The sequence below is a fragment of the Bison bison genome, unplaced genomic scaffold (genome assembly GCF_000754665.1).
Source record: "Bison bison bison isolate TAMUID 2011002044 unplaced genomic scaffold, Bison_UMD1.0 scf7180017864464, whole genome shotgun sequence".
In the NCBI taxonomy this organism is placed as follows: Eukaryota; Metazoa; Chordata; class Mammalia; order Artiodactyla; family Bovidae; genus Bison; species Bison bison.
Window position 1 is genome coordinate 5,583,108 of NW_011495025.1, and position 16,887 is coordinate 5,599,994.

At 38.7% G+C, this 16,887-nt stretch overlaps 1 protein-coding gene across 11 annotated transcripts in view; it reads left to right on the top strand.

Moving 5' to 3' along the window:
* The window catches only part of FAM13A (family with sequence similarity 13, member A), a 338,691-nt gene that overhangs the window by 276,591 nt on the left and 45,213 nt on the right, over positions 1-16,887 (top strand). For all 11 annotated transcript variants that reach the window (XM_010860157.1, XM_010860158.1, XM_010860160.1 and 8 more), the window contains 2 exons: positions 448-624; positions 6,809-6,995. In XM_010860157.1, coding sequence (XP_010858459.1) covers positions 448-624; positions 6,809-6,995 — 364 coding nt within the window. The remainder of the gene's footprint in view (positions 1-447; positions 625-6,808; positions 6,996-16,887) is intronic.

Sequence of the window (16,887 nt, forward strand, 5' to 3'; positions counted from 1 at the left end):
GATTGGTGGAATATGTTGCATTTAGTTTTGTTTCTCATTCACGGTGCAAATATTGGAGGATTAATTTCTCATACTGTCTTTGCTCATGAAGTGGTAGTAGATATTCCATTGGAAATGCTGATATTTCCAATATTATGGGGACTTTTTAATTGAAGAATAGTTGATTTACAATGTTGTGTTAATTTATGATTGTACAGGAAAGTGATTCATTCTTTTTTAAATATTCTTTTCCACTATGGTTTATCACAGGATACTGAATATAGTCCTCTGTGCTATACAGTCGGGCCTTGTTGTGTATCCATTCTGTATTTTAAAGCTTGTGTCTGTTAACCCCAACCTCCCAGTCCATCCCTCCCCCAACCTCCTCCCCGCTTGGCAGCTACCAGTCTGTTCTCTATGTATGGAGCCATATTTTTAAACACAGTTATTGATTTTTTTTTTAACCAGGCTCTTAGAAAGAACCATCCGGTCAGCTGTAGAACAACATCTTTTTGATGTTAATAGCTCTGGAGGCCAAAGTTCAGAGGACTCAGAATCTGGGGCATCATCATCTTCCTCCACATCCACCAAACAGCGACGACGCCAGGCTAAGGAGCAGGATGAAAGTCGACACAGCAGAGATGTGTGAGTTGGCATTGATACTCTTGTTTACATTTGCTCTCTTCTTTTAAAAATATACGATACATGTCCAAATTCATGACTGTTATAGCACTCTCATTTCAGTATTCAGGTTAAAACTTTAAAAGTTTTCATTTTGACACTTCTAAGCTTGGTTAACATTTGGAAATTCACACGTGATTGAATAAATATTTCATTTTCATCTGGATGTTTCGTATGTGGTGGGAAGCTACCTCTGATTTAATATATTTCATGGCTTTCTCGTCAATATCTTATTTAGAGGGATCCTGCACCATTGGAGGAGAAAATTGCCAAATGCCTGTCTAGAGGTGGTTTTTTCCCTTGTTAGACAACATTCAGCTTGCTGTTAGATTTTCTTATGAGCCAGCAGATTCCCCTACTTATATTGACCTGATTAAATACCAGAACGTCACTGGAATGCTCTGACAGTTGATAATGTTTTAGTATAAGAAAGGCTGAGCTCAAGTCTAACAAAAGAGGAAATGCTTGAGTTCTTTATTATTACAATGTCTCATTTTAAAGCATTCTCTTAGCATGAACTTCAAGAAGAGTATTACAATAAACTCTTCTCCATTAAAAGCTTTAATAAAAATACAAATGAATAATTACCATTCATGTTATTGAATAATCATGATTTAAATTGTTAAGGAAAATAAATTTATATATAATAGACTATATTCTCATATTTTTCCTGAAAGTTTCGCCTACTGTAGCATTTAGTCTCTATAAAGTTATTTTGTACTTCTTATTAAATGTCAAAGACTAAACCAAACCCTAGTTTCCCACATTCTTTTTCATCTGGACTTGTCATCTATGTCAAAATGTTTATGGGGAAAAATAAACTTACTTTGCTTAAAGAAAGATATAAGACAAATAGTACAAGTAAATTCCATGCTGCACATGCACATTATTGAGATATTTAAGAGCTATTTTAGCAAACATAATTTTAAAAATTAAAAAGTATCAGTTATATAACCCACTGACTTTTCATGTGATAATAAGCAACACTTTTTTGAAAACATTTGTTTTGGAGCTGGTGGGTAGGAGGGGGTGCTATAACATTTCCTTTTAGCAAATAGGAAAATTATAATACAGGACATATTTACATTTAAAATTAAGTTACTGAGTAAGCTTTATAGAAAATGTTTAGGAATATAATTAGTTTGTATACAGCCTATATTGTGTTATCCATCAAGCACCAGTTATTCACTTAACACTGTTCTTAGTCTCTGCTTTATTTTTTGCCACACTGTATGCAACAGCACTGCATTTTTGAAATCCTTAGTGTGTCACGACATCATGCTTTCTGCCCTTGTTGTTGGGACAGAGAGGAGCATGTGAGCACAAAGCTGGGCAATAGTCCTAGTGGTGGTAGGTGCATTGGGTGGACCAGGGAGGACCGTGGCAGGGGTAAAGTCAAGAGTGAGCAGGGTGCTAGCCAGGGAGAGAAATAGAAACAGAGCATAAACACTCCCGCAGAATTTAAATACAGTTTCCCACATCTGAGGATGTTTCTGTAGAAGTTACCTTGATTGTTCTCCACTATCAACATCAAGGGAACAAAAGGAGATGGAGAATGGAAGAGACTAATTAACCATCTTGTTGCAGGGAGGGGCCCCCCTTCCAGAGCCCGAAACTAGCCTTTTGTCTAACACTCGGAAGTGAATTGTCCAAGGAGACACATGTGCTGGCAAAGCAAGAGACTTTATTGGAAAAGGGCACCTGGGTAGAGAGCAGTAGGGTAAGGGAACCCAGGAGAACAGCTCTGCCATGTGGCTCGGCTCACAGTCTCGGGTTTTATGGTGATGGGATTAGTTTCCGGGTTGTCTTTAGCCAGTCATTCTGACTCAGAGTGCTTCCTGGTGGTGCAAGCCTTGTTCAGCCAAGATGGATGCCAGAGAGAAGGATTCTGGGAGGTGGTCAGACATGTGGTGTCTCCTTTTGACCTTTCCTGAACTCTTCCGGTTGGTGGTGGCTTATTAGTTCCATGTTCCTTACCAGGACCTCCTGTCGTAAAACAACTCATGCAAATAGTTACTCTGGTGCCTGGCCAGGGTGAGTGGTTTCAGTCAGTGTGCTTCCCCTGACAATCTGAAGAGGTGCCCATGAAGCTGTAGCCTTTTCCTCCTCTGGAGTTCCTTTATCGCTCATCCTTCTCACTCATCATGGTCAACTGTGTGTTGAGTGAGAGAATCTTGGCGTGCAAACTGTTTATGGCAGAAGAAACTTACAGTTTCACTTGATTCATTTCCTTAGTATGTGGTCTGGGCAATCAGAAGTCCCTTTCCATGCTCCTTGTTAGCCTCACCCTCCTGGTCATAAGGCCCCTCCTAACCTGTCACCCTGGTCACTGTCATGTCTTGAGAGTCCTTCTCCTTTAGCTTTCAGCCAGTACTGAATGGCTGCTCCGAGCTCTCCACGGCTTTGGAGGAACAAGGCCCTCTCTCTCAGAGCTCTAGCTCTGCTACTTTTGCCCCCCACCCAAGGGCCTCTTCAGTACATCCCAAGAGATGCACTTACATGGTGTCAGATTTGAAAATGTTAAGAATCATTACTATAGCCTATAGCAAGTATGTTTTTCTCAGTGTTCGCTTATACATAATTGATTTGTTTTCTAAGATTTCTGTCAAGTTTTGCTTAAAAAATTAGGAAGAATTAAAGCTACACTTCACTATCTTCTATTCAAAACTATTAGCCCTATGGAATGGTTTTAAAATGTTTTTGAAAAATCCATGATATGTTATTTTGCCTGCAACCATTTAGAAAAATATCCCCATGTTTCAGGGTGAGGTTGGAGAGTCAATAAAGTCTGTACTAATACCATTATGACATTTTTTTTAAAAAAGCAATGCAGAAGACAGACTAGAAATACTTTAATGTACATGATTTCTTATTTGTCTCAGTTCATAAGGAAACATGATCAGGCTTATATTATTATTTATTACATTAAAATTGTAAAAGTTTAAGGAATATATTCATTATGTGAGAGAGCTCAATTTAATTCTCATTTAAAAATTGACCATCTGCCAGAAGCATGAAAATATTGTTGAATCTTGGTGGTGGATATAAGGAAGTTCATGGTGATAGTCCCTGTATTTTTCTATGTTTGAAAGTTTTGTAATAAGTATTTTTTAAAAAGTAAAGCATGGCTATTGAAAATGATTTCAATTTTCTAAAACACAATGAACTAAAAAATTATACCTGTTTTTATTATATAACTATGATGTTAAATTCCTACTGCAAACTAAAAGAAAATCGTGCTATCTTAGAGTATTAAAAAGTTCAGTATTGCCAGAACATCACGTGTGCATGCATGTAGGGGAAGGAGGAAACTCTGAAAAAAGAAAACCTGAGATGTGGAGAGCGAGCGTGAGAGGCCCCCAGGATCTAAGTTCAGGTTAAATCGCGGTGACGGCAGGTGTGCGAGTCGGGATATTACTGGAAGGACCGTGCTCCTGTGCTCCTCAGGGTCGCCCAGGCACCGACTCACACAAGAGCAAAGAGCATCCTTTGAGGACAGCAGGATTTCCACCTAAACACAACTGCACAACTAGATTTGGGAATATTTATTTGAACAGGATTTATTCCAGTCATTCATTCACTATTCAAAAAGATTAGAAAATAAACTTGGTCCTTTAGTTTCTAAAAATAATGTTTAGCTTTTGTATTAATCTGCTCAAGCTGCCATAACAAAGTACCACAGACTTAAACAACAGGAGTGCATTTTCTCACAGTTCAGAGAGGTCGAAGTCCGAGATCAAGGTGCTGAGGGTGGGTGCTTGCTGAGGCCTCGATGCCTTGCTGGCAGTGCCTGCTCAGTGAGGGTGTCCTCACACGGCCTTTTCTCCGTGCTCTCCGGTGCCTGCCTCTTCTTATAAGGATGCCCGTCCTCTTGGATTAAGTCCCCACCGTCATGACCTCACGCAACCTTAGTTACCTCCTCAGAGGCCCTGTCGCCCTGGCAGGTAGGGCTTCCTCATATGAACTGGGGAGGTGGGGGACACCGTTTAGTCCTTCAGTTCAGTTCAGGACCTCAGTTGTGTCCGGCTCTGTGACCCCATGGGCTGCAGCACACCAGGCTTCCCTGCCCATCACCAGTTCCAACAGCTTCAAACCTAAAAATTCCTCCATTAAAAAATTATAATTGGATCTATATCCCAGGAATTAAGAAAATACAAAGGCAAAGAAAGAGACATAGTTAAATATTAAACTCATTGTGAATTTGAGAGAGACTTAAGAGTGTTTGTATACGTGCCTGCATGTTAGTCCCTAGCAACTTTTCCTCATGTGTTCATTTATTTTATACTTGGAATATTTCTTATAAATGTAATATACATCTTTTATATAATTTTACTAAATGTACATATGTGTACATTAAAGGTATAAAATAAGGCTAGATTAAATATGGAGTATTAAAAATCACCAAGATAGTGTAATGGTGAAAATATTATGATAATATTTAATTCATACTTTTGCCTCCATGATAGCCTAAGACAGGATATGAATTTAAATTACAGAATAAATATTTAATTTACTCTGTTTCATTTGGGGATATGATTGATAGTAAAATATGTTCATTTATTTTTACACTTTGGAGCTCACTAATTTCAAATACAGTTTTGGGTGGTTATGAGTTATCTTTATATATTTTTAAAATTGAATTATAGTGGATTTACAGTGTATTAATTTCTGCTGTACAGCAAAGTGATTCAGTTACACACATATATATACATTCGCTTTTATATTATTTTCCATTATGCTTTATCCCAGGATATAGAATGTAGTTGCCAGTGCTATACAGTGGGACCTTGCTGTTTATCCATTCTATATGCGACAGTTTACATCTGCCAACCCCTAACTCCCACTCCATCCCTCCCTCCCATCCCCTTGGCAACCACCAATCTGTCTTCTATGTCCGTGATTCTCTTTCTGTTTTGTAGTTAGGTTCATTTGTGCTATATTGTAGATTCCACACGTAAGTGATATCGTGTGGTATCTGTCTGTCTCTTCTGACTTAACTTCATTTAGTATGGTAATCTCTAGTTGCAGGGAAGTACCTTTAAGGTCACACCATGACAGAGAGTAAGTCTCATTCATTTGTACCTGACCAAATGGTGCTGCTGCTGCTGCTAAGTTGCTTCAGTCATGTCCAACTCTGTGTGACCGCATAGACGGCAGCCCACTAGGCTTCGCTGTCCCTGGGATTCTCCAGGCCATTTCCTTCTCTGATGCATGAAAGTGAAAAGTGAAAGTGAAGTCGCTCAGTTGTGTCCGACTCTTTGAGACACCATGGACTGCAGCCCACCAGGCTCCTCCGTCTATGGGATTTTCCAGGCAAGAGTACTGGAGTGGGGTGCCATTGCCTTCTCCGAAATGGTGTTGCACTGATGGTTTAATTTGTTCTGTGATGTAGTAAAAGACAAACACTTTGACAAGTACTCTAATTTTCGTGAAAAACCTCTTAAAAGAGAATGTTAAAATGCTTAAGGGAAGCATTTCAAGAGCGTTAAATGAATTAAATTCTGTAATTAAAACTTCTAAAACTAAGTCATGAAGGAACTTTAGTTATAAGCTTTCATTCAGAAACTGGTACTGGGAAGTAATGAATCCATATTTCAGTTGAAATGCTTTCTTTGTATTCCGTAATTCTTGTTATATCATTTTTACCCAGATCATATAATATAGGCAGATTTAGGTATTAATGCATTTATACTGTGATAAAATGTCTTTCTCAATTGGAGAAAATCAGTGTCCCATTCTGGAGAAAAAGATGTATTTCCTTTTCAGATTTTTCTTAATATATTATATTGATTTATAAGATCCATGTACGTGTATGTATGTATGTATATAAAACCTATGAATAATGGAAAAATGTCTTTGCAAGTTTGCACAATTCCCCTGGTTTTGAATACAGATTACTTTCGGTACAAATACAAAAGCTTTTCATTGGTAGAAACACAGCCCTCGCCAGTTTGCCTTTAGGAATAATTTCTCTTTTAATCTGATACATTTGGCACCAAGTGGTCTCAGGAGTAGCACTCTGCTCAGATTTTTATAAAAGATGAAACATGGAATTTCTAAGCACTCTTCTTTCTGCATGATGCAGTGTCTTTAAAACATCCTTTTTACCTTTTAAAGTAAAATGAAGCTAATTTTTTTTCAATTCAAGGGGACGTCTCAACAAAGAAAATATTCCTTCTGGCTTCAGCAATCTTGATGAATGTATGTTGAATGCTTGTGAAGTGGAAAAATTATATGAAAATACTTCTGGTTATATTGGAGAAAGGGGTAAACCTAAACGTCAGAAATCCAGTTCCAAACTTTCTGAGCTCAATGAAAATCAAGATGGTCTTGTGGTAAGTGCATGATTCTATAAAATTTTTACTTGTAGCCAGTTAGGAAATACCACATCTCTTTTCCTTGCTTTGTAAAAAGTAAAAATTAATGTCAAGCTTGAGTTTCACAGAATTATAGGACATGAGTTCTGAAAGAGACCTTAGAGGTACTAAGTATACACACTTTTATTTCTTTTTAATAACTATAAAAATCAAGTTCACGAAACACTGTATTTTGCCAAAGGAAGCAGAAACAGCACAAACTTTGATTTCTATGTTATTGAAATTGGTCTGACTTTTATCTCATTCTTTTGAGCATTTTTAAACTTTATTTTTAGAATAAAATTATCAAAGCATTTTTCCTTATTTTCCTCCATTTTATCTGTTCTTATTTATATGAATATAACAAATTAATGAGTTTAAAGTGAGGTAAAAGAAAAATACATATGGAAATAGGATCAACTGTCTTTGTGTTCAGAAATCCCTTTGTGTTCAGAAATTTAATTTCAAAGCTGTACTCTATAGTTTTTTTTCCCCTATCTCCTAAACAGTTACCTCAGACCTAAATGCTGGTTCGTGAATTTGATATATAAGTTATGCAAGTGAGTTTAGTCAATAACTCAATACTTATCCAGTTTAACTATAAGTATACATCATCCTTTATTGTGTATGTTCAGTTTCTTTGAAAAGTGAGAACCAAAGTCTGTCTTCTGATTTCCTTTAGCTTTCAGAAATTTAATCCCCCCAAAAAAACTGAAGTTGAATTTTATAACATGAACTGGAGTCCCTAATAAAAATAGGTAATATCCATTCTCTCACAGTGTTTAAAGCCTCTCTTCTGGTTTATCTCAGCAGTTTTTACCTCCATGCTGGGTTTTCTATAAATTTAACAAAACTCATGGACCACCTCTTTTCCCATTGTCAGTTTCTGCCTGCACTCAGAGAAAATTCCCAGTTTTATTCCTTAAAGAAAATATGCATAAATGCATATCTGGGGAAAGCATGTTTGCTCCATTCCCCCCAGATGTCCTGATGCCCTGTTTCTGGAAGCAAACTGATCAGCTAGAGTAAACACAGTCACCCACCTCAGCCTGGTGTCTGACACCGTTCTACAAATACAGCTTCCCAGGCGGTACCAGTGGTGAAGAGCCCATCTGCCAGTGCAGGAGACATGAGAGACACAGGGTCTCTTGATCCCTGGGTCTGGAAGACCCTCAAGAGGAGGCTGTGGTAGCCCACTCTAGTATCCTCACCTGGAGAATCCCGTGGACAGAGGATCCTGGTGGGCTATAGTCGATGATATCACAAAGAGTTGGACATGACTGAAGCGACTTAGCATGCATGCAAGCTTTGGAACCATTATACATTAAATAGTTTTTAACACTAACTTAATTCTTATTTGAAGGAAAAGTAAAATTTTTAATAAACTAAATGATACTAACTCCGTTAGCTCTTTATTCAGCCCATGATTTGTTTTCATCAATGTTTTTTTCCACCAGGAATAGTATCTTAAATTAGCTAAGTGGTAGTAGCTAATGAAACTGGAAAAGTATATTTATTCCTTAGAATACATGTGTGATTACTAAAACTGTGGACATAGTTGATGTTTAAAAACATTTGGATGAGAGAGCTTAATTCCATTCTGTGTTTTTTTTTTTTTCTGTGAAAGGATTTGTCCCCATCTTAGCTGCCAGTCTCCACATTCCAGGATTGTGCAGGTCACATGTTAACATAAGTGAGCTAAGTGGAACGTGTCTTTGTTGCAATGAATAATTTAAAGCCCTGCCAACACAACTCAGACAGAAGCACTTTCTCATCTGTGAAGTGAGGGTATTCTCAAAGATATTTCCTGATTCTCATATTCCATTAATTTTAAATCTCATCTTCACAGGTAACCAACCACAAAGCAAATAGCCAGGGAACATGACAGTGACTACTGCTTAGACTACATCCTGAAAGTGAAGTTGTGCTTCTTAACTTCCTACTTACTTTTAAACTTCTATTTTTACTTTCCCCCACTCTCCTCCAAAACCTTCTCTTATTCCTTTACAAGCTTTTTATACACTGACTAAACTTTTGTTTCTGGAAAACATATGTAATAGTATACCTTCTCTGTGCCAGGAAGTATTTCAGAATCTGGGGATACATCTGTGAGACAAACAGGCAAAAATTACTGCCTTTATGGAGCTTACATTCTAGTGGGAAAAACAGACAAAATCAAGATAAAAAAGTAAACCATGAAATATATTACATAGTGATAACCATTAGTAAGAAAAATAAAGCAAAAAATGAGGCTAGAAATTATAAATGGGCAGAGGTTGCAATTTTAAATAGAGTTTTTAGAGATGGCCTTCCAAGAATTTGATATTTGAGTGTAAAGATCTAGAGGAAGTAAGGAAACAAACCATACTATCACAGCAGGTTCAGAGACGCCAAGAAAATCACTTATATGAAATGTTCAAGAAACTGCAAAGATACCATTATGGTTAGAAGCGAATGCGGACAGTGAACAAGATAATGGAAGGTGAGGAGAGAACAAATTAAGCAGGGCCTCATAGAACATTGTAAAAACTCTGCCTTTAATCTGGGTGAGATGAGAATCCGTGTGAGGGTTCTAGGTAGAGCGGTGATGTGACTTACTGAAATTTGGTTTGACCACTGTGTTGAGAACGGAAAGGATGCAGCCAAGGGCAGAAGCAGAGAAACCAGTTAGGAAACTGTTGCAATAATCTAGGTGTGAGCTGATGATGGCGTGAACTAAGGTGATCCTCAGGCCAGCACATATTGCCTTGCAGGCTGCGCAGGGCACTGCGGTAGGGGACATTGTTCACATTGACTAAAATGTCCTCCTAGAGTACTGTATTGCAGTCGTCATGAGGTAATAGATATATTTTGATATGTTTTGAACATAGAATTGACAAGATTTCTGATATTACCTGTGTAGTATGAAAGATAACGCCAAGGGTTTGGGCCTGAGCAGCTAGAAGGTTTGTGAAACCGATTTACTAAGATGGAGAAGAGAGAAGTTTGGGAGTAGTATCATGGTTCAATGTTGGACATGTTTTTTTGCGTTTGTTTGTTTGGCTGTTCTCTGTCTTAGTTGTGGCATGCGAGATCTTTGATCTTCATTGCATCGTTTGAACTCTTAGATGTGGCATGTGGGATCTAGTTACCTGACCAAGAAACAAACCCAGAGTATTTAAAGTCAGTATACTAGATGAAGTAATCAAGGGTGTGAGTTTGAACAGACAAGGGAAGTGACCTCAGGGACCGTGAGCCGTGAGGCCTATGAACATGCAGAGGATGGGGAGATAACAGGGAACTGGTAGAGGAGACTTAAGAAGGAAACAACAGTGAAAAAGGAGAAAATGAAGTGTGTTTGATGTTTTGGAAGCCAGGTGAACCGGGTATCTCTAGCTGGAAAGAAGGTCAAATGGTTAACCGAGTAGAACAGTGAGAGTTTAGCCATTGGAATTAGCAAGCTGGAGATCACACTCAGTAAGAGCAGTTTTGATGGAGATATGGGAGCAAAGCATTTTCCAGAGAAAACAAGAGGAGAGGAACTGAAGAGTTTGAGTGATAATTTTACAGTGATCTCGCCAGCCCATAACACAGCCAAAAAGATCTAAAAAGGGCAACTTGCAGATTAAGAATCTCTAGAGTGGGAACTGTCTGTAGTAATTTGCCTTGTCCTTTTCCCTTTTGAACTATCATGAGCAGCAGAGACTGAGAGACTGCAGATAGTTCTGAACTCAGAAATTAGTGGTAGTGAGTGGCATTGAGTACCTCTAACGATTGCTGTGGTCAGAACCTTCTCTCTTCCTGCACCATCAGCTCACATCTGTGCTCTTGAGCCTCTCTCAGAGGGAAAGCTTTTTTGCTGTTTTTGTCTTTGAACAGCTAAAACAGCAAGTTTGTGTTTCAGTGACTTCCCTCTTTCCTGCTTCAGAATTTCTCTAGATCTCCACCCGTTTTCTTACCTGCTCAAATAATAAACGTTTTTCTAAAATCTAAGATTAAATATCCTTGAAATTTATGTTTTCTGCATCTCTCTCTCTACGTCTTGTACATGTGCAAACATATACACACTCACTCACTCACTCATGCACTTTTCATTGCTTCCTCACCACTAGCTCATTTCTGTTGGCCTAGAAAATGCCTCTATCTCAAAAATATTCTTTCTAGGGCACAGTTTAACAGTTTGAATCAAAAGCCATAATTCAGGCATTTTATCTAATAATCCTACCTCTGCTATCCTGCTCTGGAGATAGCATCGTACATATGAAAAGGACCAGAAGTACTGATTTGCTCACCACATGGTTGTCTATAATCATGGAGAATTAGAAGCAATTTAAATGTTCAAAAGTAAGAGACCAGATAAGTAACATTTGTATGTCAATTCAATAAGATATGCGTCAAATAAAAATTACGGTTCTGAAGACTATGTAATAAAGTGAAAAATGTTTGGCAAAGTATATTTTAAGTGCTTTGCATATATTATCAATTTTAATCCTCCCAATAACCCATAAAGTAGTAATTATTATTATTAATACTCTCATTTGAACATGAGGAAAATGAAGCACAGAAGATAAACAGCTGTCCAAGGTCACAAATAAGTGGTGGGGCTCGGGTTCCATGATACTCTCCTTCAAAAGTAGGTATATAAGGAAGCAGTATATATAGTGCGTGCATTTATGTGTGAATGCAAGTATATAAATATGTTCCTAGAAAAACACACAAAGGAAATATACCTAAAATGACTGAACAGTAGTATTGTGCTGGTGATGGTGATGGTGGAAGTATTAGGGGCAATTTTTACTCCATCCAAATATTCTTTATGTGATTCTACTAATGCCTTAATAAGATTTACATTTATATATTTAAAAAAACATAGTCTAGTAGCCCTTTTATTCATAAACAGCATCTGTTTAATCTCATGTACACCCTCTGAAATCATAGGCAGGGATCAAGGAAGCAGCTTAGGTCTTACACTCAGGCCTGAATTTCAGTTCCAGCTTTATCACTTAATAGCTATGGCAAGTGAGCAGTTACTCTGTAACATGGGAGTATTTATCTCTCTTTGTGGTTTTTTGTGAGATATAAGTGCAATGAAATGTGCTAAATAATAGGAAAAACTGAAAACAGTACCTATATAAGTTCTTTCTGCTCCCTCTGTTCTGATGGTCAATCTTTGCCCTTCGTTTTGCCATCAAAAATTTTAAACAGTCTGCAGACATTTCCATTTCTTTCCATACTTGCTAATGAACTCCTGTAATTCAGATTCTACCCCCACTTCTCTGAAGAAACTCCTTTCTCTGTGTCGCTGGGTGACCGTGTGGTTGTTTCTGGTATGTTAAGACCTCTGTGCTGTTGTTGGCTTGGTCCTTGGCCTCCTGAAGTCCTTGTGGTTCTTGACCCTCTGTCCCTTTTTCTCAGAAATCTTTCTCCCTTGACCTCCAGGATGTTGATCTCTCTTTGTCCTCTTAACACAGTGACCCTATTCCTCGTTACTGCGTCCCTCGCTGACTGGTTTTCCACAAGACGTGCTTAGATGTAAATGTTACACAGATTATCGCCTCATCCCTTGCCCATCAGTACTGCACCTGAGAGCTTCTCTACTTCTGTGGTGTCAGATGTCACCTCTTTGGAAGTGACTTCCAAAGCAACACTTCCATGATGCTCTGTGAAGCTCACCTTAGACAGTACTTTCAGGTCAACATGTGAAAATCAAATGAATCATCTTTTCCTCCTTAGTCTGTCTTTCACTCATCTGATTTCACAGGTCCTCATCTTCTTAGTCATTTTCTAAGGCCTTTCCTTTTCCTTGTTCCCAGTCCTTCTTCCAGTGTTTGTCACACGTCAAATCTAGTTGACTCTACTTTAAAAATATGCCCCCCTTTCCCCTTTGTACTGCCATAGCTGAGGCACTTTTTATAACTAGTCTGGAATATCAGGACAGCCACCTAGCACATCTTCATGCGTCCACTGTCTCCTCCATCCCCTCCAAACCATTTTGCCTGTTTATAAGAACAATCATTTACCTAATGTTGAAAATCTCAACTCTTGGTTTTAATGCAATATAGCCCAGCAAGAACTCCTGTCAAAAACCATCTGACAGTGATTCTCTTGAGTGGTGTCAATATAAGGTAAAAAAAAACAAACCCACCGTTTGAACCGCAGATGGAAACGTATTCATTCCTTCAAACATACAACAATGGACTGTATGACAGGCGCTGTTTTAAGCACAAAAGACAAAATGGTGACCCAAACAGACACACTGTCAGCCATCTGGAAGTCTACATTCTCAAAGGATGAGACGGATAAGAAACAAACCAACATGTAGTCAGATGGCAGCACGTGCTGTGGAGAGAAGTGAAGCGGGGTGAATCAGATTGGGTGTGGGTGGGAAGCTGAGGATGGACACTGAGCAGATTGAGTCTTCAGGTCCCGTGTCGCTGAGAATGGCGCTTATGCAGGGACCTGTGAGGGAGGAGGGATATCTGAGGAGAGACTATCCAGGCAGAGGGAGAACAGCCCTAGCCTTTGGAAGATGAGCAAAAGGCTCTCCTGGTCAGAGCAGAGTTGAAGGGGGAGTGCTGTAGGAGATGAGGTCAGAGGCATAGCAGGGAGCCTGATCCCTTAAGGCTTTGTAGCCATTTTTAGATCTTTAGCATTTACCTTGAGTGAAATGAGAAGCCATTAGAGGATTGAAGAGAAGAAAGCAATTTTCTGAAGTACCTTTTGAAAGGATCACTCTGGCAACTGTATAGCCCAGGAATGGTGAGGGCTGTTCAGATAGAACCTGTTTTTAAAATTAAGATAGTATTAACAGTGTAGCAGACTACAGTTGGAGCAGTAACCAAATACAGAAGTGATGATGGCAAGGACCAGTGCTGTCAGTTCGCCATCCACCATTGTTCCCCAGTGGCCAGCGTAGCTCACCACTCACAAAAAATGTGTTTTAAGAAAAGTGAGCGAATGAACGGCTGCCATATCATTTAGTGTGGTAGCTCAGGTGATAAAGAATCTGCCTGCAGTGCAGGAGACCTGGCTTCCATCCCTGGGTTGGGAAGATCCCCGATATCCACTCTAGGATTCTTGCCTAAAGAATCCCATAGACAGAGGAGCCTGCTGGGCTACAGTCCATGGGGTCACAAAGAGTTGGGCACAGCCGAGCAACTAACACTGGCACTTATACTTGCTTTTTTAGGGTAACGAGTAACAAAATGACCCAAAATTCAGTGCCTTGCACACCGTCAAAGTTCTTTCTTCTGTGACAATCTAAAGCAGTTTAGGGCTCGGGAGAGGGGTTAGAAGACTTTCTCCACACAGTGTTTCAGGGACTCAGGCCAACTGCCTCTAGCTTCAGCAACTAGCTTCCCGAGCAGTCGTGTTTTTCATCTGCATTCCAGCTCACAAGAGGAGAGAATGAGTGAGTGTCAAGGCATGAACCTTGTGAGGCAGCTAATTAGGCAGGCCTGGAAAGCACACATACAGCTTCTCACATCCTATTGAAGACCTACCTACCTGCTGAGAGGCTTCATTCAGATGTGCTGTCACTGGGCACGTGGCTCCATCATCACTGTGCAAGAAAGGTGGAATGGATTTGGGTGGACAGCTAGCAAGCTCTTCCATAGGTGTCCTCTTACAGTACCAGGAATTCCTTTTGAATATGGATTAATTTATACAGTTTTAAGCTGTAAAACATGAAGTGTACAAAAGAATACAAAATACTCAAATTTGTCATGAATCCTTTGTTAATGAGAACATATCAGATACCTTCTCTTACAGCTCAAGGCTAGAATAATGAACTTGTTTTGCCTAGCAGTGTTCCATGTAGCCTTCAAACTGAATTGTTTGTATATTGAGAGAAGTCATCTGTAAAGGCTTGTTGGGCTTCTCTGGTGGCTCAGCGGTAAAGAATCTTCTTTCAATGCATGAGACACGGGTTCAAGCCCTGGGTCAGGAAGAGCCCCTGGAGGAAGACATGGTAACCCACTCCAGTATTCTTGCCAGAAAAATCCCATTGGCAGAGGAATAACTCAGACACAACTGAAGCGACTAAGCACAGCACACACACAATATAAAGGCTTTGTCAGCATTTTATAGTTTTAGAAGCCAAATTTGTTTGTGCTCCAAGTGTTTTCGAGTATTTCAATGATCAAACAGGTTTGAGCCTAGCTGTCAATGCCAAAACAGAGAAGGGGCCAGGGGGAAGAACTGAAAATAAGCTCCACAGTCTTAATTTTTTAAAGCTTTTGCTCTTTATAGATTTTAGGTCATTTTTATAATTGAGGAGAATGGTTCTTAAAATTCAATTTCTCCTGACACCCCCAAATTGTCCAAGTAAATTATAGAGAATTTGTATGTTTTCAAAAGTCTCTGGTAGGCCTTCTATGAGGCAGAACTAGATTTGTCTGTCTTTTTTAGTGCAATTCTAAAAGCAGTTTTTATCAAATTATACTTAAAGACATAATCTGCCCTTTGCTCTTTCTTAAAATTATCTATTACCTTTAAAAGATACTAATTTTAGGAGACTAAAATTAAATTAATCCAATAAGACATGATGTTTTATAAGAGTTCTTTTACTTCCAACTTTAATAAATGAAAACATTAATGAGCTCCTCTTTTACCACACCTGGAGAAGCATTTGGCACATAAAACAGTTAAAAGCCTTCAGAGGTCATTGAGCCTCTGTTTTCTCATAAGACCAGCACTGTTAACTATAGGGCATTTGAAAGTCCAGTAGCATCCTTGTCTTACAATGGAAGCTTTCTAAATTTCAGCCATTACTTTGACCTGTCCATTTCATTTTCTCCTTTCCCCATCTCAGTGAAGTGGGGGACTGGCTGATCTATTTCTTAATCTTCCCTCTCCAAACCCTTAGGCAAAGAATGGAAGTCAGAATCTATAAAGTGTTTAGCACCCAGGGAAAATAGGTACTTTTGTTATGTACTTCTAGATCTTTCCTACCCTTGTTAGTCTCATTCTTTAAAAAATTGCTGCAGGTTGCCAGTTGTAACACGTTCTTCACATATTCCGGTTTCCAAAAGGTATAGGGGCAACCTAATTACTTTAGCAAAGGAACACTGTGTTCTCGCATGCTGCTTTGGTGAAAGCAGACTATGACTACAGTAGTCTCAGATGTGTGGAAGACAACATGAAAACTGGGATGATTACAAAGCTTTAGAGAGAAATACTGAACAGTTTTGAAAGTCACCCTTTGTCAGTTACATCTGTAGAAATTCAGGTCCTTAGAGAGTTGTTAAACATATAGATCAAACATTTTTTAAAAAGTGGAGGAGGCGAGAGAGTTGAAGTTACAACTTGTCTTAACCATGAAAATCAGCTAAACTTTCTCACATTTCACACCTGCTTTTTGCAAAGCTTTCTATTGTAAAACACAACTATATATTTTCTGTAATTCTCAAAGCCTATGTTGATTGTATCTTGGTTCTTTCTGTTTTGGAAAAAAAATCAATCATCTAACATTCTGCTAACTGAAATATCTTTAAATTTATATTATGGTTTATTTTATGTTCTTTCTGAATGTATCTTAGCCTCCCACCTGAAGATTTTTATTTCTTCTCGAATAGTTATTTGCATATAATTATAAAGGTATTTCATGGACAGTGGTTTAATGTGATTTGAAGGTTGAGGGTGGTACTTTCCCTAGGAATTCATCTTTCAGAGCTTCAGGGAAATTTAATACTATTGCACTAGATCTTACACTAAAGATTTTGATACTCTGTTGAAGATTACCAGTGTGAACAAAGATTCTTTGTCAAAGATGGATTGCTCTTTATCAGGAAAATCACATTCCAGTAATAAGAGCAACTATGCTCTGGCTTAACGAGAGCCGTTTTAGAGAAGCCTCTTCTAACTCAAACTTTAGAGGTAAAAAATGTACATA